Source organism: Erythrolamprus reginae, chromosome Z (assembly GCF_031021105.1).
Source record: "Erythrolamprus reginae isolate rEryReg1 chromosome Z, rEryReg1.hap1, whole genome shotgun sequence".
NCBI lineage: Eukaryota > Metazoa > Chordata > Lepidosauria > Squamata > Dipsadidae > Erythrolamprus > Erythrolamprus reginae.
This window is the reverse complement of record NC_091963.1, coordinates 140,739,997-140,764,300: the sequence shown is the minus strand read 5'-3', so window position 1 is coordinate 140,764,300 and position 24,304 is coordinate 140,739,997. Positions and strand designations below refer to the sequence as shown.

Here is a 24,304-nt window from a genome sequence, read left to right as displayed (position 1 = left end):
CCCTGGGGGGGGGGGGCGTTTTTACCCTCCCCTGACTCCAGGGAAGCCTTTGGAGCCTGGGGAGGGTGAAACACGAGCCTACTGGAGCCACCAGAAGTTGGAAAACAGGCATTTCTGGACTCCAGAGGGCCTCAGGAGGGGAGCTCTTTTCGCTCTCCCAAGGCATTGAATTATGGTGTGGACACTCACGCGTATACGATAGTATGCACACACATTCTTTCAGCACCTGAGGGGAAAATGGTTCGCCATCACTGATTTAACCATTTTAGATAAAGCTATACAATTATTTTTGTCCTCTCTCATTACCAATTTTAACTTATTTATTACTATTCCTTTCCAAATGAATGGTTTAATTTTTTATTAATGGGAGAAGATACTTTGGAAAAAAAGATACTTTTTTTCAAAAAGCAATTGGATTTTGTTTTATTATTCTTTGAAAACATTTTGCTTCTTGGATGAGAAGCAAAATGTTTTCAGGAAAACAATAACAACAAAAAGAAAGTCCAATTACCTTTTTTATGGGGAGGAAGCATATTTGGGACAAACCTGATCTGGATGATTGGGAGTCTCCATAAATTTTCAAATGAAATGCCTCAACAGAAAAAAAAGAAAATGGGCTCACCATGCTGTCCACAAAGCTGTTCTCTTAGTCGGGTTGGTTTCAACCAGATTAAGCAGCTGACTAACATAGAAATTAAATTGATTTGTTATGATCGGGTGAAACGGTGTAAATAATTATTAGCTTCAGTGCCATACGTGGAATAATTCCTTCCTCTTTTTGCAATCTCCAGAATCCTTCTGATCCCACCCTCCTGAATTACAGCAACATAGTCATTAAAGATACAGTAGAATGAAAAATGGAAAATCACCTCCAGAGCTTAATATATCTCTGAATATTTTGCCCCTATTGATTATGGCTGTACTGTGGTTTCAAAGGCAACCAAGGAATGAGAAAGATATTAAATATATTGTTGTTGGTTTCAATTAGACTCGAATGAAAAAAGCTAAGGGGAAAGCTGTTAGATAGGGTGAATGGAAGAGGCAGGTCGAAGTGGCTTCAAAACAACAGCTCTTTATTTGGCAACTATTTACAACCCAGCAAAGGCTCTGTCTGATAACCAGCCCTTTTATAGGGAGCTGCCAGACAGTCTAGCCAATCAGCAGCAAGTATTTTCCTTCCAGAATGGAGGACCTGACTGAAGCCTACGTGCTTCAATCTGAGGATGTAACAGTAGCATTGAATTTGGAGGTGTTAGATACACTGGTACAATTACTAATAATAATTTCTAATGCACTTCAGGCAAAGACTTTCTTTTAACACTTCCTGTAGAACAGACCTGGGCAAGGGGAAGCCTGCGGGCTGCATCTGGCCCACCTGCTGTCTGTGACTGGCTCACCCACTATCTGTGACTAGTCCGCGGAGGTCGGGGTCCGCTCCAGTGCGAGGATGAAAGAGCTCACCGCGTCTGCCAGGACTCCTCCGGTTCCTGCTTTCCTGATGAATCATGAGGAAGGCAGGAACTGGAGGAGTCCCAGCAGACGCGGTGAGCTCTTTCATCCTTGCATTGGAGCAGACCCTGACCACCTACCGAGAGCAGCCAAGTACAGAAACCACGCAAACACTCCAGCGCAGTGACTGTGGTGCACCGTGTTGCCGTAAAGCAAACAATTAGGGATCTGTAGTGTGGGTCTGGGTGTTTAGGTCAGGCCAGGGTCCGGCCCTCTAAAACCATCCCAATTTCTCATGTGGCCCCATGGCACAATTAATTGCCCACCCCTGCTGCAGAAGATAGGAAAGAAAACATATATTGATTCTGCAGAAGATGTATCTGGGTTTTTGGGAGGTGGGTGAATTAAAAAGTGGACCTTTTTGTGGTATTATATTTGCATATATCACTTGCAGGCATGTGGATGGTGAACATCCACATGTGCCCCCTGACTACAGTAAATGTAGTTCGGGGGCCTCTAATTTGGCAACTTTAAGAATTGCGGACGTTTGTATTTTGTACAGGAAAATATAATGGGTAGTATATGTACACTGGCAAATAAATGTATGTTAACTAGCGGGGGGAAAGAAAAAAATGTGGACTTTATCACCCAGAATTCCTCAGCCAGCAGCATTTGCCAAGTTTGAAGACCTTTCATCTAGGTTATTCTGTAGAATGTGAAATGATGGCAAGGAAATGACAACAGCTTTGATTTGCTGAGCTACAGCCAACATGAATGAAGGCCACACTACGTGATATGTGGGTGGGTGACTCTTCATTAGCATGACTGGTATAGATTATTTTCTCTAATGGAGTAGTCGGCCTTGAGGCAATCAGCCATAAGGCACAACATTCCTGGAGTCTATTGGCATTCAGCTCCATAACCTTGAACTGAAAGTACAACTGCATTGTACGTCACCCAGAGTTGTTTTCTGTGCAATGCGCAGCCGTATAAATTTGATTCATAAATAAATAAAATGAAAAAGAGCAAATGTCATACAAAAAATATCCATAGAGCAAAAACACTACAGAAAATATTCCCTTTAGTGGAAAGCCTCATATCAGACAAACATATTGTGTGTGGGGGGGGGGGGGGATTGCACAAAAATGCATATCTAGGATAATGTTCTGTGGAAGCCACTAGAAAAAATGTACATATAAAAAAGATATAATAAAACAGTACAGTGTTCCCTTGATTTTTGTGGGGGATGCGTTCCGAGACCGCCCGCGAAAGTCGAATTTCCACGAAGTAGAAATGCGGAAGTAAATACACTATTTTTGGCTATGAACAGTATCCCAAGCCTTCCCTTAACACTTTAAACCCCTAAATTACCATTTCCCATTCCTTTAAAACCATTTAGATTATTACTCACCATTTGTTTATTTATTAAAGTTTACTTTAAAAAATGTTTTTTAAAGGCAGACAAAAATTTGGCAATGACATATTGATGTCATCGGGTGGGAAAAACCGTGGTATAGGGGGGAAAACTGCGAAGTATTTTTTAATTAATATTTTTGAAAAACCGTGGTATAGATGTTCCGCGAAGTTCGAACCCGCGAAAATCGAGGGAACACTGTATATCAATAATTTAGTTTTGAACTCTGAAGTACTGTATTTAATTCTCTTGGAGTGTAGAACTGATGTTAGCTTAGTTGGGTAACGAAACATTTGCACGTATGTTCAGAGAGCATAAAAAATAGATTAATGGATAAATTCCTCAAAAAGATGATTAAAAAAAATACTACCATCACATTTTTTAAACAAAGCAATAGAGATAAGAAGAACAAGATAATTTTCCTATCATAAATTCACTGAAAAAGATAGACATTTTCAATAGCCTGGCAGCCAGCCTCCAGCAGAGTTCAGCCAGATGTCTTTGAGTATAAACATATGTAGATCTTCATCTCCCTTCTTTTGAAGGATGAATTCCAGGAACAAAGGAAAGGATGCTACATTTCCATATTACTATTAGGAGGAAGAACCATGCTAGACGTTCCTTTCAGTAACTTCCAACTCTGGCTACATTTACTATAATTATATTTCATTTAAATCTGTTGAACGGTCACAACAATAGAATCAGGAGTTCTAAAACACAGAAAAGGAGACCGTACAGAAAGACTTTGTATCTACCTGTATTTTCCCCAGAACTCCTGTGCTCTCCATTCGACTGGCCACATTCACAGTATTTCCCCAAAACACAGAAAAGGAGACCGTACAGAAAGACTTTGTATCTACCTGTATTTTCCCCAGAACTCCTGTGCTCTCCATTCGACTGGCCACATTCACAGTATTTCCCCAAATATCATATTGGGGTTTCTGAGCTCCAATGACACCGGCCACAACTGGTCCATGGTTTATACCTGCAAAAATTTCCAGAGTTTCACTGGCCGTCAATTGAATTAAGCAAGGATATAAGTCATGTTAGATCAAAAGTTCATACAAGTTCTTCATGATCAACTCCCTTCTCACATTCCTGTTGCTACCTCCTTCATTACTACATTTCCTAAAATGAATGCACACCATCAATCCAAATACTTATTCAAGAACCTAACCTTTGTAACTGTTAAGTTAGGGTTAAATTGGGTGAAATGCTACTGGTTTGGGCCTACTAGTTGTGGCGGCTGCTGGTAGTTTGGAGAACCCATAGCAGCAGCCATTCGAGGGTCTGCCACCCACCCAGACAACATCGTTTTCTTTTTTTTAACCCTCTGCATATGTCCATGTGCAGGGGATGAAAAAGTGCATACAATGGTGGTGTACTTCCAAACTGTTTAGCAATATAAGTAGATTTCATGCTAGGTTGAATGTCTAGCTTCATGACTTCAGCTCTTTATTCAAGTCTTGTTACATCTCTATATTGGCTGTTTGGCAGCACCCTCTTTTAAAGGTAGCTGTCAGGCAGCTCTTCCACTGAGCTGCTCTATTCTCCTGCCTTTCATTTGGACCAATTACTTTGAACCCTGTATTTTTTCCTGTTTCAATGCAGACCTTAGTGAAGCCTTCATCCATATCATATTTAACAATGCCTTTTCTAGGCTTTGAGGAAGAAGTTCCTCTACAGCAGAATGTCAAACTCAATTTCATTGAGGGCCACATCAGGGTCCTGTTTGACCTTGGAGTGCCAAAATTGGCATGGCCAGGGGTGGGCATGGTGATGGTGGGCATGGCCAGCTCAATGTTACTTGTGTCTGGGACACCTATGGTGGCCAAATGTCAAGGTAGGACTTCCCTTTTCCTTCCTTGCTCTCTTTCCATCTTTCTTTTCTTTGATTTCCCTCTTTCCTTTTCTCCTTTTCTGTTCCTTCTTGCATGCTTAAAATGCACAAGGGGAAACATTTCTCTTTTTGTTTTGCTTTTAGTTTGTTTTGCTAGTCTGGTCCAACTGATAGAGAAGGTTTAAGGTCATGTAATGCTTTTTCAACTCGGTCTTCAGTGAAGTCTACTTGGGTTAGGTCGTTGAGGGAGTTTGAGTTGCAATTGATGAAATTGGGGGATGAGCCATTGCTGTTAACAAAGACAGAGCCAAAGAAAGAGTTGAGGAGGTTGGCTTTGGATGAATCATCGTGGTATTCTTTGTTGTTGGGTCCTTTGAGAGGTGGGATAGGTCTAGAGTTTTTGAGTTTATTGCTGACAAAGTTGGAGAAAGCTCTATTAGATTTGTTGTGTAGGAGTTTTCCTCTTGTTTGCTGTAGTAGTTCAGGCATTCTGCTTTTATTTGATTGCAAATGCTTTTATAACGGCTTTTGAAGTTGGAAAATTTTCCTTTTTTGTTTTTCCTCCAGAGATATTTTTTTCTTGTTTGTAATTTTCTTATTGAGATGGGGAGGTTATTTTTTTTGTTTATGGTACATGTTAGACGTACATGAAGTCTGATGATAATTTTCATTTCGAGTAGGAATGTGTTGTAGTGGTCATCAGTAGTGTAGCATTCAGAGAATAGAGTTTTCCAGTTTAATGTTGAGAGGTGGGCTTCAATGAGTTCGTAGTTCGCTTTTTTGAAATTGAATTTTGGTGTTGTATTATTTTGGTGGATCATAGTATGGCTTAGGTTGAGACTGAAGTTTATCATGCTGTGGTCACTATTGGAAAATGATTCTGTTATTTGTAAGCCATATATTGCACTTTTGCTGTTGCAGAAGATGAGATCCAGACAGTTATCAAGTCTAGTATTGTTAGTTACTAGTTGGTCGAGTCCCAGATAGGTGACGGTATTATATATAGTAGAATGGATGGGTTCTGTGCTGCATTCATTTAAGGACCAGTTAATGTGTGGTAGGTTAAGGTCTCCGAGAAAGATAATGGGGTATAGGCAGTTGTTAGCACCTGGTTAGGACTGGAAAGAAACTTATTCAGAGCAGGTTAGAGCAATGAAAAACCCCAGCAGAGACTTAGGGCTCTCTTCGCAGAGAGAAATAATGAAAGAGCCTGCAAGGTAAGAGCTGGGAAGATTGTTAGAGCTAAGGGCTTTAAAAAGAAGCTACATTCAGAGAATAAGACACACCCAAATGATCAGTCTCTTTTAGGGAGAAAAACTGTGTGCCTTTTACTCCGAAAAATATGGTATATTCATCAAGCATAAAATGATACCACACTTAGTAATAGTCAAGATTACTAACAAGCTATCTAATTGTACTAGGAAACAAACTTTTTGAGTCATTTTTGGATGACTGGACAGCTTCCGTCCCTCTGGCTAGTGCTCTGGCAGCCCGGTTGAGGACATTAGATAAGTGTGAATGGAAAGGTGTGTGTAAGAGGAAGTAAAGATATTTTATAATCGGTAAAAAATTGATGTTATTTTAAATTCCCTGGATCTCCATGTATTTCATGAACCAACTAGGTAATGTCATCAGTGTTAGAAGGGAATGGGATTGGAGGAGGAGGAAGAGGAGGAGGAAGAGGAGGAGGAGGAGGAGGAGAACTATGGGGTCTTTCCTAAGTTTGGTTGCTCTCTGAGCTTGGTTGTTTTATTGTAGGCATTTCATGAACCAACTAGGTAATGTCATGAGTGTTAGAAGGAAGTAAGGTTTGGAGCAGGAGGAAGAGGAGAACTATGGGGTCCTTCCTTGATACTCTCTGAGCTTGGTTGTTTTCTTGTAGGCATTTCATGAACCAACTAGATAATGTCATCAGTGTTAGAAGGGAGTGGGATTGGAGGGGGGAGGGGAGGAGGAGGAGAAGGAGGGAGGAGAAGGAGGAGAACTGTGGAGTCCTTGGTGCTCTCTAAAACTGGTTGTTTCCTTGCAGATGTTTCATGAACCAACTAGGTAATGTCATCAGGGATAAGAGAGTGAGATTTGGAGGAGGAGGAGAGGACTATGGGGTCCTTCCTTGATACTCTCTGAGCTTGGTTGCTTTCTTTTCAGACATTGTTTATGTCTCAGTGTTCAGTTGAAAGCTATTTGAATGTGGCCATTTTCCTGTAAGTACATGAGTGAGTGACCATAAGCTGAACCCGCCAACATGTCTTATAGCTCAGCTCCAGAAGAAAAATAATTTGATTTTCACACCAGCTTCCCCTTTTTGTCCAAAAATATAATTCCTGTTTTCATAGTATTGTGAATTCACACCCAAAGTATGTTTATACAAAAAGAATTTTTTTCTTAGTTCATGCTCAGTTTATTAACACTCACCCACACGGAGTTTGAAAGAGTTGAATGAATGTTTGTTGATAATGTCCAACTTGGCTACCAAAGCCATGGCAAACTCCACCATGGTTCCCAGGTGGGTGTAGCTCCGCTCAGTGTCCTGCACAAATTATCCATGAACATAAACCAATAAATAGAAAATGTAACAACAACAACAACACAGAGACAAAGATTCACACAGTTAAATAATATTGAACAACTATTGAACAACTAACCTTGTGGTGTCACCGGAAAAATCTGGAACTAAACACACTCAAAACTGTAGAAATGGTGGTAGTCTTTAGGAGAAATCCTCCCATACTTCCACCTCTTGTAATATTAGACAACACAGTATCAAAGTAGAGACCTTCCAGTTTCTAAATTCTACCATATTGCAAGATCTAAAATATTTAATCCTTGCTTTGGTAGTGTTTCTTTCTCCTTTTCCTCAGGGTCATTCCCTCCGACCCCTACAGGTTCTTTATCATACATATTCCATTCATGTGCATATATACTTTCCCAGGATCCTGAAGGGCAAAATTAGGGAACCATTCCAAAATTAAAAGATCCTGTCCTTGTTCTAGGGCGAACACAGCGAGAACTGAGCTGCCTCCCTTCTATAAATACTGGTGGCTGGGTGAGGTTTGATGGCTCAGCAATTGCCTGCTGTGTAGAAACTTCCTGGTGAGTCAGTGGGGTAGCACCTGGGGTCGTTGATGTAGCTGAGGTATGCTGATTAGTTAATAGTTGTTGATTAGGTGTGATATCCTGAGAAGTTGGAGCTTGCAGGCTACTTGATTGTTTTGCAATGTGTGTTCTGCTGTGTTCGCCCTAGAACAAAGACAGAAACACCAGCCTGAAGATGATGAGTGGGACCTCGTTGAAACGTTACCAGAAATTTCCAAATTCTACACGGGAAGAAACCCGAATATACCAAGACCGTCATACCTGTACCCGTGAAAATCTACGAAAACAAATATATATATATATAAAATAACAAGCACCAAAACTATGGCCTTGAAGATGCTAATGTGGAAACAACATAAAATCTTATTCCTGGTGGTAGATTCGGGATGAGTACATTCATCCTGAATGAAGAAATTACCTGTTGGTTATCTGGGCCAGCTGCTACATTTAAGCCAGTAGCTGCCATATAAGTGCTTCCAATGGTTTTGATCTTCTCAACCCCACTGAATTTGGGTTTCAGAAGCAGCTATGAAAAGAAAGACAGGAAATTGTTTATTCCGATAGTTCAGATGCTAAGAAAGTTTTGCATATTAATCATTTATCTAGTTTAGCATTTTTCTCTGAAAGATGTTTAGTCAGATGCACTATGAATCTGAAGTATGACGGTGATACAATCAGGCATATGTCCTTTCCAGGCTTGGATGGCTCTTACAATTCTGAGACTGAAATTACAAGTATCTATAATAAATGTCATGCAATTTATTGTAACAAACTCCTACTCCCTTCTAATATTATTAAGCTTTGTTGGTAATGAAACATATTCACGAAAACCATCAGCTTCAGGGAGCACTAAAGATCCCACAAACTACAGTTTTACAAGCATAGAGATTATTCAACTAGATCTCATCCATGGTGATTTTAGCTTTCTATAAATAATATCAAAGGCAGGGCCAGCCATTGGTGAGATCAGCCAGTTCTCTGAACAACACACAAAGTTAACAATTGGTTTGGCTAAACCGGGCTGAACTGGCTGAATACCACCTCCTTAAATAAATCCTAGTTATTTAATGCTAATCGGAATAGTATAATCTCATGGGGTGTTTCTACTTCCTAACCTAGTATTATGCTAACATTTTCTCCAGATCATAGATTCCTCAAATCCCATCACTATCCTACATTTTATTATTTTAATCTGGAATTAAAAGACATATTTTTGAGAACTTTAGAACTTCCCTTGATCAACACTGCTGGAACATAGTTACTACCATTTTGTAATAGGAAACAGTTAGAAATTATAGTTTAAATCCAAGCCAAAAAATATCACAATAAAGAAAATATATCCCTGTCCACATTCCAATAATCCCTCCCTTCAAATTCCAGCCTGGAATTGATGTAGTTCCAGCCAGCTTTTCATCCTGAACCCCTCCCAAATCTTTGATCTTTGATGAACCGAAAGGTGGGGTACTTGTACTTTCAATAATTATTGGCTGCTAGCTTTGATTGGCTGCTGTTTTATACTTTAGGTATGATTGATTGATTGATTGATTGATTGATTGATTTAAACATTCTACTTCCTGGAAATAAACAAAAGTGTCATGAAATCTATTGGCTTAGATTACATCACACATAAATCCGATTTTCCTTTATGCACAATTACTGTAACTGATTATGGGGATTTCTCTATGTCATGAGAGGAAGAGGCCAGTGTAAAGAAGAGTGAATCTATTAAACTTAAACCATTCAAACAGTTTTTATGTGAACTGGAGTAAAAATTTAATTGAGATCATTGTTGATGGATGTAATGGAATAAACATATTATTTTGCTTGTTCATAAATCTATCTCACCTTCTCTATCTATCTCTGTTATTTATTGCATTTTGTATGAAATTTCTGCTTAAGTAAGATGCATTTTATATATTCTGTTTTCTTCAGTTTGAGTTTTTAAAAAACTTTTTATTGGATTTTTAAGAGTATGAATACTTGTAAGAATAATAGGGAAGTAATATAAAAATTCTGCAAATATATAATATTTGTAATGCATATAAGGTAGATGTACACACATACACATATTATGTACAACGAGAGACATGAAAGAATGAGAAGATATACGTAGGTGCATGCATTTACTTACAGCTGCTATACATATATATACCCATACCTCATCAAAGTCAGCAATGATCTCGTTGAGCAGTCGGAGGCATTCAAGTCCTTCATGATTAACATTGGATTCAGTATAAAATTCTTTGAAATCCGGAATTGAAGCGAAGAGAACACAGACACAATCATAAGACTGGTGGTAAAGATCCTGCTGACAGACAAAGACTGGGTCATTAAATTCTGCAATCATAACCCTTAAACCTCAACACCAAAGATAATCAAACTCTACAGAGGGATAGGAAAATATTATATTGGCATTCGCCCAGAGTTATTTCTTCATGAGATGCATGGCAAATAGATGATATCTATCTATCTATCTATCTATCTATCTATCTATCTATCTATCTATCTATCTATCTATCTATCATCTATCTATCTATCTATCTATCTATCTATCTATCTATCTGTCATATTTTTCAAAGTATAAGACACACCAGATTATAAGATGCACCTTAGTTTTGGGGGACAAAAATAGGGGCAGGGGAAAATCTGCTTACCCAGTGTTCATCTGGATAATGTCCTCAGTCTAGTCAGCTTCAGTACATTATTTTATCCCCTGGTTAGGGCTTAAAAAAAACTTATTCAGAGTGAGTAGCAATGAATTGGTGGATGAATTGGTGGGTGGGTGGGTGGGTGGATGCAGGGATGGGCTACCAAAATTTTTACTACCACACTGTGGGCGTGGCTTATGCATTTTGTTTCAACATCTTTCATTGCAAATTGAGTGCTCTGAGGTTGAGCTCCAAATTTTGCTACCGGTACTGTATTCCTGACTGTACCTGTATGAGCCCATCACTGGATGGATGGATGATAGAGAGATACATGATAGAGAAATAGATGATAGATATGGATGGGTGGATGAATGGATGGATGGGCAGATGGGTGGATGGATGTGTGGATGGACAGACAAATAGACAAATCTTCAAATTCTTGTCCTCTCTCTGGAAGATCAGAAAGAGTAGCTTAACCATTGCAACACAGCTACAACAGATCTAGCTCTTTGGATATAGTTTTCCTACTCCCAAATCAAAGTGGGGGCATGCCTATTAATACATGCTAAGGTTTGATGTTTTGCACCATAAGTCTCATGATTGTCATGGCAGCCTAGAATTTCAAGAAGCTTTTGTGAGTTAAGGTAATGAAAATCCCAAGCAGAAGCACACCAACAAGTTTTCCATTATTTTATTTTATTTCATTACCAAATTTATAAAGCTGCCCACCTCATGGAATGTGACCCCGGGCAGCAAGCAACAATCCCATAAAACAATTAATTATATAAAGCAATAAGCAATAAACAATACAAATGTTTTGTAAACAATTACAAAACAATCACAACCATCACTATAAACAACTCCTGCCCTTTCTCATCCTGTCCCCTTCCTCCCTGTCTTTTAACTATACTTTTATTTTGATTGGGATTTCCATTTTTAACATTTTAGAAATATTAAAATTTTAATGTTTTAGTGCTTTAAGCTGCCCAGAGCTGTTTTGATATGAGAAGTAAATCAATGTAATAACCATATTACCTAAATTCATTATCTAATAATTATTAATGTCAGACCTGCCAATACGTTAACCTCTAAATAAAAATGATGTTGTTATGGCCCTCCAGCTACCAGCAGAGCTGGTGGTACACTCGGACAGTGAGGGAGTGGGAAAGGAATATGGGCCAATCCTGGAGTCCTCTGATGAGTGTTCTGCACTGGAGGCAGAGATAGGGCCAGGGTCATCCAACAGTTACCAGCTACCTTCGGAGTCAGTAATAAATGGGGCTGAAGAACAGCTGGAGCCTGTTCCCAATGTGTCTATACACAGAACTACCAGGAGAAGGTAATGATTAAGAAACAGAGGTTAGCTTGGGAGTAAAAACAAAAGGGGATGTTGAATGGTTCCTCCCATAAGAAATAAATAGGAGTGAAAGGGGAGTAGCATTTGCAGGAGACAATTAGTTCATTTGTTTGAAGATTTGCTTATCTGAGACAATCTTCACCTCAGTGTTAAGAAGCTACAGGCCTGGCAACTATGCAAGGACTGATAAGATCGGTGTTTGCAATTCACCCTTGAAACTGTTTACTGGGACTTTGCTGGCTGTGGATGCTAGTAATTCACATTGGCCAACTAAAAAAGGGATTTTTGGGGACAAGGGGTGAAGCCTAAATCAGAACAGATCCTTGGCTCCATTTGTTGAATAGTTTTATTAGAAATCAATCACATTGCAGTAGTATATAGCCAGAACTGAAAATCAACTGAAAATCCCTAAGTTCAACTTTTCAACCTTAACTGCCTCGCATGCCTGACTCTATCACAACAAATCAGGTTCGGGTAAGGAGTTGTTTTCAGAATGGCAACTTCAAACGTAGGTTGGCATGCAACTGTATGCAACTACGTTCTTCTCTGAGTCAGATGACCTTGAAGCAGCATCTCAGAAAGATACAGAACTACAGTACTTTCATTTTCCTCCAAGCATCCTCCCTCCCTAGAATTTATGGTAGATTGTCACTGTAAGATAATGACACACACAACCAAAGTGTAAGGTGGCAGCTGAAAATTAAAAATATTAAAACCTATAAAAGCAGAAATAAAATAGGAAAAGAGAATAATAGAAAAGGGGTTGTTAATAATAATAATGTTCACCTGTCCTCAGACATCTCCAAGCCTGCTAGTATAACTAGATCAGTGATGGTGAATCTTTTAGACACTGCATGCCCAAAATGTGGTTGCTAAGTAAAATTAGTATGGTTTGGCTTCACCTCTTTTTCTGGAATCTTCAGTGAAATAGAAATCCTCAAGGCTCACCGTATTGCGCCGGATCTGGCGAATGAACTGCTGAGCTACATCAGCAGGGAGAACATTTTCCAACAGGACACGGTTGAGATTCTCCATGGTTTCAATCTCTTCACGTTCTTTCTTGAACTTCTTCTTCCAGAGAAAATCTAAACGGCAGTAATACTCATTCTGGGGAAAAAAAGATTCAGTTTTGCAATGAGGACCTTCCCTTTTTGCAAAGCAATATTTTTAGCTCAAGATTTAGAGTTAACAGATTTTAAACCTGGTGCCTTAACCATAGACAACATCTCAGAAGAAGCATGCAGAATAAGATATGATCATATCAATATGATGTGTACTGTGAAGGTGGTATACAAGGCTAAAACATATGAGGAATGGTTGCAGTAACCAGTTTAATGAAAAGAAGGATTAGGGGAGACATGATTTCAGGTTCCAATATCTAAAGGGTTTCCACATAGAAAGAGGAGGCAAGAAATTATCCAAAGCACCTGAAGGTAGAACAAGAAGCAATAAGTGGAAACTAAATAAGGAGAGAAGCAACTTAAAACAGGAACAATTTCCTGACTGTTAGAAAAATTAATCCGTGGAACAGCTTGCCTTCAGAAGTTGTGAATGCTCCAACACTGGAAATTTTAAATTTGTCTGAAGTAATGTAGGGTTTCCTGCCTAATCAGGGGGGTTGGATTACAAGACCTCCAAGGCAGAGGTGGCTGTAGCAGGTTGTGACCAGTTCTGGAAACCATAGCGGAAATTTTGAATACTTTGGAGAACCAGTAAATACCACCTCTGAGTGGTTCCACTCCCATCTATTCTCTGCCTCCTGAGGCCCAGCTGATCAGGAGGAAATGAGGATTTGGCAGTACCCTCTCCCTGGAGTGGGAAGGGAATCGACATTTTACAGTATCCTTCCCCTGCCATGCCCATCAAGCCATGTCCATAGAACCAGTATTTTAAAAAATTTAATTCCACCACCATGAGTCCAACTCTGATTGGTATAGTATGGTATGGCATGGCATGGCATGGCAGAACATAGCATTTTATTTTATTTTATTATACAGTGATACCTCATCTTACAAACGCCTCGTCATACAAACTTTTTGAGATACAAACCCGGGGTTTAAGATTTTTTTGCCTCTTCTTACAAACTATTTTCACCTTACAAACCCACCGCCGCCACTAGGATGCCCCGCCTCCGGACTTCCATTGCCAGCGAAGCACCCGTTTTGCGCTGTTGAGAATCTCCTGAGGCTCCCCTCTATGGGAAACCCCACCTCTGGACTTCCGTATTTTTGTGATGCTGCAGGGGAATCCCAGCAGGGAAATCCAAGCAGCGCAAAAACAGACGCTTTGCTGGCAACGGAAGTCCGGAGGTGGGGTTTCCCATGGAGGGGAGCCTCAGGGGATTCCCAGCAGCACAAAAACGGGCGCTTCGGCTGGCAAAAAGGGTAAATTTTGGGCTTGCATGCATTAATCGCTTTTCCATTGATTCCTATGGAAAACATTGTTTCGTCTTACAAACCTTTCACCTTAAGAACCTCGTCCCGGAACCAATTAAGTTTGTAAGACAAGGTATCACTGTATATTGTATTGTATTGTATTGTATTGTATTATGTTGTAAATTTGTGGTTTTTATTAAGTAGTAAAGCAATTACAAAGAAAAAGAATCAATAATGAACCAAACTAGGTTCCTGGAAAAAAAACCACCTTAAGAACCCTGTATTTTGACAAACTAGTTCTTACGCATGATTATATCTGGAAAAAAAATTTCTACCATGCTCTATTTTTCATCAAATCAATTCTTGACTGCGTGAAAACTCTCTCATTCACAATAAGGGGAACAAAGCCAGATTCCTGTAAAACACACAGCCACATGAAACAGCTTTCTGAATGCCTGTGGACAAACATTAGTAAAGATTTTCAAAGCCTCAAACCACAAAAGCGGAAAGGATGTGAAGAGGTGACTTTGAAAGAGTGATGGGAAATTTGTCTTTCAATTTCACCCAAAAACCAACTTCCCCAAGGTGCATTTTGTGAGTGCAATACAGTATCTGCCTCATTTCTTATCTGTCATAGAGGAGAACTTCCTGGTAAGAACAGAGGTGGTTTCCAGTTTGTATTGGTGCCAGTTAGCTCAGGGCCGTGTGGATGCGTGGGCATTGTGTGCTGGTTGCATACATGCACAATACTTTTTAAAAAAAGCTTCTGCACACCCGCAGAAGCAAAAAACAAGATGGTGATGCCACTGACAGAACCAGCTCAAGTTTGTGGCAGGCCTGGATCACCGCCAGTTCTAGTGACCAATCCACCAAGTTACTACTGGTTCTATAGAACTGATCCGAATCATAAGGAACCCATCTCTGGGTAGGACCAACACAACTATAGGTTTGACACCAAAACTGAAGCTTATGTTACAATCCTATACTTGCGTTGGTCCTACCAAGAAGTTTTTCTCTATTACAGATGAGAAATGGGACAGGGTGGGTATTGTCACCAACCCCAAGCTTATGAGAGATGGAGAGCACTGAAAGACAAGAACCCAAAACATAGCTTTCACAAGCTGAATTAAAGTGGGAACTTTAGGGAACTCACCTGTCTAGCCAGACCTAAGAGGGTGAAGAAGAAAATGAAGAATGAGAATGCTCCCATCACCTTGGGTTCCTTCAGCACTGCAGGTCTGAAAGAATGGAATTACAGAGAACATCATTCCTATCTATTCCTCTAAAATGATCTTCTGGAGCACAATATGTTCAGCTGGAATTACCAAAGCAATTGCCTCCTTGCCTCCTACTTTTGACCATTGCAAAAGTAACAGGAAGTCATTTCTAAATGGACTGGGTCTTTATTCAAATGAATTCTGTGTTAATTATTATTATTATTATTATTATTATTATTATTATTATTATTATCATTATTATTATTATCATTATTATTATTATCATCATTATCATTATCATTATCATTTATTAGATTTGTATGCCGCCTCTCTCCGCAGACTCGGGGCGGCTCACAACAGTGATAAAACAATATACAATAACAAATCTAATATTAAAAGTCTAAAATAACAATTTAACATTAAAAGCCTAAAAAAACTCCATTATTTAAAAAGCATACACACAAACATACCATACATAAAACTACATAGGCAAGGGGAGATGTCTCATTTCCCCCATGCCTCATGGCAGAGGTAGGTTTTAAGAAGTTTACAAAAGGCAAGGAGGGTGGGGGCAAACCTAATCTCTGGGGGGGGCTGGTTCCAGAAGGCCGGGGCCACCACAGAGAAGGCTCTTCCCCTGGGTCCCACCAACCAACATTGTTTAGTCGACAGGACCCAGAGAAGGCCCACTCTGTGGGACCTAACTGGCTGCTGGGATTCGAGCGGCAGAAGGTGGTCTCGCAGATATTCTGGTCCGGGGCCATGAGGGGCTTTATAGGTCATAACCAAAACTTTGAATTGTGACCGGAAACTGATCGGCAACCAATGCAGACTGCGGAGTCTTGGTGTAACATGGGCATACCTAGGGAAGCCCAAGATTGCTCTCGCAGCTGCATTCTGCACAATCTGAAGTTTCGGAACACTCTTCAAAGATAGCCCCATGTAGAGAGCATTACAGTAGTCGAACCTCGAGGTGATGAGGGCATGAGTGACTGTGAGCAGTGACTCCCAGTCCAAGTTGGGCCGCAACTGGTGCACCAGGAGAACCTGGGCAAACGCCCCCCTCGCCACAACTGAAAGATGCTTCTCTAATGTAAGCTGTGGATCGAGGAGGACACCCAAGTTGTGGATCCTCTCTTAGGGGGTCAATCATTCCCCCCTAGAGTGATGGACGGACAGATAGAATTGTCCTTGGGAGGCAAAACCCATAGCCACTCCGTCTTATCAGGGTTGAGTTTGAGTCTGTTGACACCCATCCAGACCCCAACATCCTCCAGACACCGGCACATCACTTCCACTGCTTCGTTGACTGGACATGGGGTGGAGATGTACAGCTGGGTATCATTGGCATACTGATGATACCTCACCCCATGCCCTTGGATGATCTCACCCAGTGGTTTCATGTAGATATTAAATAGCAGGGGGGAGAGGACTGACTCCTGAGGCACCCCACAAGGGAGAGACCTAGAGGTCGAGCTCTGACCCCCCCCCACTAACACCGACTGCGACTGACCGGAGAGGTAGGAGGAGAACCATTGAAGAACAGTGCTTTCCACTCCCTACCCCTCCAGCCAGCGCAGAAGGATACCATGGTCAATGGTATCGAAAGCCGCTGAGAGGTCAAGAAGCACCAGGACAGATGATAAACCCTGTCCCGGGCCCGCCAGAAATCATCCATCAACGCGACCAAAGCAGTTTCCATGCTGTAACCGGGCCTGAAACCCGACTGTTGAGGGCCTAGATAATCGGCTTCTTCCAAGGACTGCTGGAGTGCCACCACCTTCTCAACAACCTTCCCCATAAAGGGAAGGTTGGAGACTGGATGATAGTTATTGAGTACGGCTGGGTCCAGGGAAGGCTTCTTGAGGAGGGGGCGCACAAGTGCCTCCTTGTATGGAGCCGGAAAGGACCCTCTCCCCAAAGAAGTGTTGACAATCTCCTGGACCCAGCTCCATGTCACCTCCCTGCTGGCCGAGACCAGCCAGAATGGACACGGATCCAGTAAACAGGTGGCGGAACTCACAGCTCCAATGGCCTTGTACACTTCATCAGGTATTGCTCCCTATTCAGTTTTTTGAATTTGATGAGAAAAACCTAAGTCAAATGAAAGATGTTAGTAAAAAAAAAAAAACACCTTCTCTTTCTACTTTCCAGTAGTAGTAGTAGTAGTAGTAGTAGTAGTAGTAGTAACATAGTAGTAGTAGTAGTTTTCCTTTTTAAAAGCATTAACATGGCCCTGTCTGCATTGTCTCTTTCTATATCCTATTCCTGTAATGGCGAACCTTTGGCACAGAAGTGGCATGCAGAGCCATCTCTCCGGGCACCGTTAGCCGTCGCCTGTTCCTCTTCTGAGTTCCAGTGTTCTGGCCAGCTGGTCTTTGCATGCATGGAAGCGAGTCTTCATGCACGCATGCACTCTAGAAGACTAGGTGACCAACATGCATCTGCATGCTGGAATCCGGAAACTCAGCTTCCTGGCATGCACATGCATGCCAGGGAACTGCTCTTTTGGCTTCCGGTGCTCCCAACTGTGTGCACCAGGAGTTGCTCTTCCAGTTTCTGGTGCTCTCTTGCATGCACCATGCACTCCCATTTTGCCATTCAGTGCCAAAAGGTTTCATCAACAATGCCCCATTCCATTATTATTACTATTTAAAATTACCATCCAACCACATAATATTGCATAGTCATCTGATTCTCCTGTAGTCAGAGAATCATAGAATTATACTCTTGGGAGGTACCATAAAAATAATCTAGGTCAATTTCCCCTTCAGTACAGGATTTCCTAGAGCAGGGGTTCCCAACCTTTCTGATTCTTAATCCGGTGGGGGCAGCCAAGGCTTTGGTGGTTTCAATGGTGGTGGAAGAAATGTTTTCGTACAAATAACCAAAATCCAATGCATACACAAATGAAACTTCATATGTTCTCTTGCTGTTTTGGTAGCTGGGTTTTCAACGGGCTGTGAGTTATAAATCTTTGCTTAATTATCTTGCTGTGATTTGTGATTCTTGTGAATGCCTTCATTTACATAGTCCATTCTGCAGAAGTCATTTTACTTCTCCATTTTCTATAACTGAGGGCCAGGTTACCAAGCCACTTCTGCTGTGTTGGTTTCATATATGTTTCCATATCTTTTTTTTTGGGGGGGGGGGAGGGGGGGCTTCCTTGCTTGTTTCAGTTCAGTTTTTTTACAACATCACCATGTGTGTGCGCACGCACACACATACACATGCACACGTATATTCTGCAATTTTATGAACAACATAAATCAATAATGTGCTATCTATTCCATTGTAATCTTTAATAGCATGAGGCTATACGTCTATTTTATTTTAAAATCGGACCCAGCCAATCCAGAAAGTAGGAAAGGATACTAACAAAGGATAACCAGTAGTCTTCACTTCTGCTTTTATTCTGGAAGAATTCCATGAGGGCTAATTACCTGGATGCAGTTTGATTAGGGTAGAGCTGAGAGACATAGTTATCAGAGAGCCAGGAATGGGTGTGAAGGAACAACACATTGTACACAACAAGGCAAAGTATCAGCATGATCAACTTGAGCTCGAAGTTCATGTGGAGAAAAAGAGAACAGGAAAGGAATCCCAGGACACAGCAGTAGATATAATACTGGAGGTGGGAGGAGGGAGGGAGAGAGGGTGAGAGAAAGAGAGAGAGAGAGAATGAGAGAAGCTATTGGTGAGATTGATAAGTCCATTAATCAAAAGAAAAGGAAAAGAGAATTAATTCAAGAGCTCAACATTACCGGCACAGTGAAGAGGCAGTTAAACCTAGGGGATTCCTGTATCGTATTCATGCTTAATAAGGTAGAATTGTCAAGCTTCACAAAGCATGAGGTTTCTGGCATAAAAAACTAGGAAACAGAATTAAGAACACATTAGAAGGGAAGAGGGGATAGAAATTATCCTGATCTGGACTAGATAGCAGAAGAAATGCATTATTTCAATTTGGCCATTTGCAGTGACTCTGCATATTTCTCAGGAATAGCATCCCTTTGGTAAAAGTGATATATCACAGTGGCCTCTATAAATGGCCAGAGAAGGAGCATTGGAGGTTACTCAAATTCCTCCATCCTGAACCCTTGCAGTAATGTTTATATTCAGATTACTGGAACAAAGGCCAGATAGGAACCATGGAGCCACATTGGCATAGTGGTTAGAATGCAGTACTGCAGGCTACTTCTGCTGACTGCAGTTGACTGCAATTTGGCAGTTCGAATCTCACCAGTCTTAAGGTGCCTGATCCATCTTTCCAAGGTGGGTGAAATGAGGACCCAGATTGTTGGGGCCAATGGGCTGAATAGAGAGGGCTGTAAAAGCCCTGTGAAACAGTATAGAAGTCTAAGTGCTATTGCTAATACGTTTATCCCCATTAAAATTGAATTGATTGCACATCTAGCAAAATTGGCTGAAACAAAGTTAGACAGAGTGATCCTTAGATAGAAGACTTACAGAAGATCCCAGAAATATAGGTTATACTGGGAACAGGGTGGAAGTTTGTTCTCTGATTTGTTGATTGATTTCTGAATGTTTCATTACCAGGCTAGGTAAAATCTTCAGCCCCTAAACTCCACTGAAGACATTACCTAGCCTGGTAATGAAATGTTTGGAAACCAACCCTCAAGATCGGAAAACAAACCTTCACCCTCAGGTATCTTGAACCTATACTCTTCCTCTTCTCCCATATATTTTATTTCTCTCTCCTTCCCATTCGCTAGCAACATACCAAGTTCAACACTGACATTGTGAGAACCACAAGAATGGTGATGATGCCCAAGGAGACACGTAGCCATGGTTGAGTGCAAACCTTGGCCAAGATGGATGGAACCCAATACAAGATCTTGGGACCTTTCAGGAAACATTTCTGTGTTCAGCAAAAAACAAAAACAAAAATGATATAAGCTCCATAGCACCAAAATATTGCATTCCTTTCTCTTCCTGCCCCAACAATCTTTTCCTGACATTGAAAAGTCTATTTAAAAATAACAATAAGAGTTCCCAACAGAAAAAAAGCCAAGTTGGTTTATACTGTTCTTATTTGTTGGTGAATGGGAACTGTATTTTACCTTAAATAAAAAATAAAATAATATAAAATATATTATAATAAATAAATATAAAATATAAAATATAAAATATAAAATATAAAATATAAAATATAAAATATAAAATATAAAATATAAAATATAAAATATAAAATATAAAATATAAAATATAAAATATAAAATATAAAATATAAAATATATAAAATATATAAAATAATATAAAATAATATAAAATAATATAAAATAATATAAAATAATATAAAATAATATAAAATAATATAAAATAATATAAAATAATATAAACTATAAACTATAAACTATAAACTATAAACTATAAACTATAAACTATAAACTATAAACTATAAAATATAAAATATAAAATATAAACTATAAAATATAAACTATAAAATATAAAATATAAAACACAAAATATAAAATATAGAATATAGAATAAAATAGAGTTCACATTAAAAGTAATCCATCAGTACTCTGGTACTCTGTCAGCTTGGTTGTTTTCTTGCAAATATTTCATTAGCCAAACTAAATAACATCACCAGTTCTAGTCTAGATTAGCAGAAAATAACCATGCTCAGAGACCATCAAGGACCCCTGAACTACAAATATTATCCTTTATTGGTACACATCAATATAATAAAAATCAACAACACAAAGACAAAAATACAATAAATTAATATACAGAATTGTGACTGCCTATATCTATTCCTTCCCTTGGACCCAATTATGTGAGGGCATTTTGTCCACTTTGGTAAACTGTGTCCTTATAACAGTTTTGTGTAGGCATTTAGACAATTAGGTATGATTATGTAACATGTAATAGTTGATAAGTCCTTTGGGAAAACCAAGACAAATCATCAAAACCATTAAAAAGCAAAACTTAGAATATTTCAGACATGTGATGCGACACCCGGAAAAATATGCCATGCTTCACTTAACCCTCCAGGGAAAGATTGAAAGCAAACAAGGTCCAGGCTGAAGAACATCATGACTTCAAAATCTAAGGGACTAATTTGGACAAAACTCAGCTGCACTTTTTTTGTGTGGCGGTTAATAAACATAGGATCGCCTACATGATCACTAATGTCTGGTGATGATGGTTTTCGCACAAGAAGAAGTTGTAACATCTAGGTGGGGATTTTGTAACCTACTTCTCCTAAGTACGAGTTGAGTACCCAAAGCCATATGTCATCCTGGTTGTATTTTTAATATGGATTGTAAGGAAGAGATGACTCCCTTCTTCACTCACGTCTCTCATTTTAAAATGTGCTCACAACTTCTTGGCTATGCTGAGTCCAAGAGGGAAAACCTAAGAGAACTTAAATACTTTTGATACTTCTCAAAAATGATCTTGCTCCACATGGGAATTTCAACTTCAAAATCCAACCCTAGGCACAGCTTCCAGCCAGTCCCAAGAATATGGGCATCTTTTAAATTTGTCTGCAGAAGCCATGACCTAAAAACTATAAAATTGCAATGGACTACAAAACTACAATGGTTCTGCCTGTTGCCTGATGATGCCATGAGGTTTCTCCTCTGAAGTATTCCCTCAAGAGACTTACCGCTAAGTGGCCAGCAAAGCAGGTGAGAAGAAGGAGAAGAAACAGGAAGAAAGAAATTCCATAGGAGATCCCCAATGCTTTTGTTCTGGATGGAAAGAATAAATGAGGAATCAAGTTGGCTGGCGTTTGTGTAATTCAAGGTTTATTTTTGTATATATTGATCTTGAAGAAAAACCACACACTAAAATAATGACCTCCTCATATTTTATGCTGGTTCAAGTCTTGCTAGAATCAAGCATTTGATTCATGAGCATCCTTGAGAGCTAGAAACCCATTCATTTTCAGTCCCATTTATCAGTTGCCAGATAGATCTTAAAGTGGAAAGCGGTCTTTGATTATTTTCTCCCAGCATGACTTATCACAAACCTACTATTCATTTCAGTCCCCATGTTCTGCTCCAAACATCTCCAAGTTGGTGTCCACTACAAAAGCGGAGTTAAAAGTATTTCTATACCCTTGAGGGGCTGGAGGCTAAAACATATGAAGAGCGTGTGTAGGAACTTGGCATGGTTAGTCTAGTGAAGTGAAGGATCATGAAAGACATTATGGCAGTGTTCCAATAGTTGAGGGGCTGTCACAGAGGTCATCAGAGTCAAGCTATTTTCCAAGGCACCTGAAGGCCAGACAAAGAATAATGGATGGGATTGATCAAGGAGAAATTCAATCTGGAAATAAGGAGAAATTTTCTGACAGTGAGAACAATCAACCAGTGGAACAACTGCCTTCAGAAGTTGTGAGAGCTTCATCGCTAGAAGCTTTCAAGAAGATACTGGATTGCCATCTATCAGAAATAGTGTAGGGTCTGCTTGGGCAGGGGGTTGGACTAGATGACCTACAATGTCATTTCCAACTCTGTTAATCTATATCGGTACCTTGCTGGCTAGAGGATTCTGAGAATTGTAATCCAAATAACATTATGGAACTTTTTAAGGCTTTGGCTTTAGAGTTGCACTCCTAAACAAGCATGCTGCTTAGCATGCACACATTTTAAGGAGGGTATTCATATCTCAACTGGTAAAATGACTCCTAGTTTGGGCTGGTCCTATTTGGATTAACTAACCCTCCCATATCGCTCAATTCCTCCTTACTTATAAACAACAAGGATCTGGATGAGAAAGTTGCAAACAAAGACCAGGAAACTGCAGGCCGTATAGTAATTAAAAGATGGTAGTGGCGAAAGCCGGTACTGAAAAAAAGAGAGGAACATTGAAAAAAAATTATACATGTAGTCCTCGACTTATGGTCACAATGGAGCCCAAAATTTATGTTGCTAAGTGAGAAATTGATTGAGTTTGATCCCTATTTTACGACTTTACTTGCCACATTTATTAAGTGAATTATTACAGTTCTAAATGAGTAATGCCATTGTTAAATAATGTCTCCAGGACACTGCAACCATCATAAATATGAACCAATTGTCAAGCATTCGTATCCATGGGGATGCCACAATGTGCATAAGTGTGAAAAATGATCACATTTGTCAGTGCCATTGTAAATTCAAATGGTCACTAAATGTACCGTTGTAAGTCAAGGACTACTTGTAATCAGTAAATAGAAACATTGGTTCTAGATCACTGTGAGAAATGCCTTTGCAGTAGGATCTCTCCTCTCTACCAGATTATTTATTTCATGTTAATTCCTGCTTACATTTGGTTCTCAATATCAACATTTTAAATCACCGTTAATACTGATTTAATAACTTTTTAAATGGTATAAATCTAAACAAAGTGTTAAAATAATATCCAGTCCAATACAGCAGAAACACCACTGTATCAAAATAGTATAATGTACTATGCTTCTTGCATAAGAATATAATAAAATGTGTTTTTAAAAGAAAGATATAATCATATCCTAATCTTCTATAGTTTACCTCCTTCTCCAGAGATTCCTGCTTGAAGTACAATGTGATGCAGTTGAAATCTTCAGATTTCTTCCATTGCCTACACAAAAGAGAATAAAAATATCTAGAATGAGATTTCCACCAATTGCCATGACCACATCCGTCCGTCCATCTGTCCATCCATCCGTCCATCTGTCCATCCATCCATCCATCCATCCATCCAACCAACCAACCGTTCAGTTTCTAAAGCCACCCAACTCAACCAAGTGACTCTTGGCAGCTTACAAGTCTAAGCAACACTTCATTTACTGAACTGAAAAATGTGACTTCTGATAATTTTTCACACTTAAAATGGTTATAGCATCCCCTATGATCATATGATAAAATTTAAACACTGGGCAACTGATTCATATTTATGACATTTGCAGTAT

The 24,304-nt window shown here is 39.6% G+C and overlaps 1 protein-coding gene across 3 annotated transcripts in view; it reads right to left on the bottom strand.

Moving 5' to 3' along the window:
• The window catches only part of ADCY4 (adenylate cyclase 4), an 80,870-nt gene that overhangs the window by 3,810 nt on the left and 52,756 nt on the right, over window positions 1–24,304 (bottom strand). The window contains exons 14-25 of one of the 3 annotated variants that reach the window (XM_070727189.1): window positions 23,904–23,973; window positions 23,122–23,219; window positions 22,034–22,118; window positions 20,141–20,278; window positions 19,161–19,268; window positions 18,840–18,865; window positions 15,333–15,417; window positions 12,753–12,911; window positions 9,958–10,107; window positions 8,218–8,325; window positions 7,119–7,233; window positions 3,724–3,848 (exon numbers count right to left, since the gene is read on the bottom strand). In XM_070727189.1, coding sequence (XP_070583290.1) covers window positions 3,724–3,848; window positions 7,119–7,233; window positions 8,218–8,325; window positions 9,958–10,107; window positions 12,753–12,911; window positions 15,333–15,417; window positions 18,840–18,865; window positions 19,161–19,268; window positions 20,141–20,278; window positions 22,034–22,118; window positions 23,122–23,219; window positions 23,904–23,973 — 1,267 coding nt within the window. Of the gene's footprint in view, window positions 1–3,723; window positions 3,849–7,118; window positions 7,234–7,565; window positions 7,944–8,217; window positions 8,326–9,957; window positions 10,108–12,752; window positions 12,912–15,332; window positions 15,418–18,839; window positions 19,025–19,160; window positions 19,269–20,140; window positions 20,279–22,033; window positions 22,119–23,121; window positions 23,220–23,903; window positions 23,974–24,304 lie in introns of those variants that run through there. The other 2 variants (XM_070727187.1, XM_070727188.1) reach the window with 2 other exon arrangements.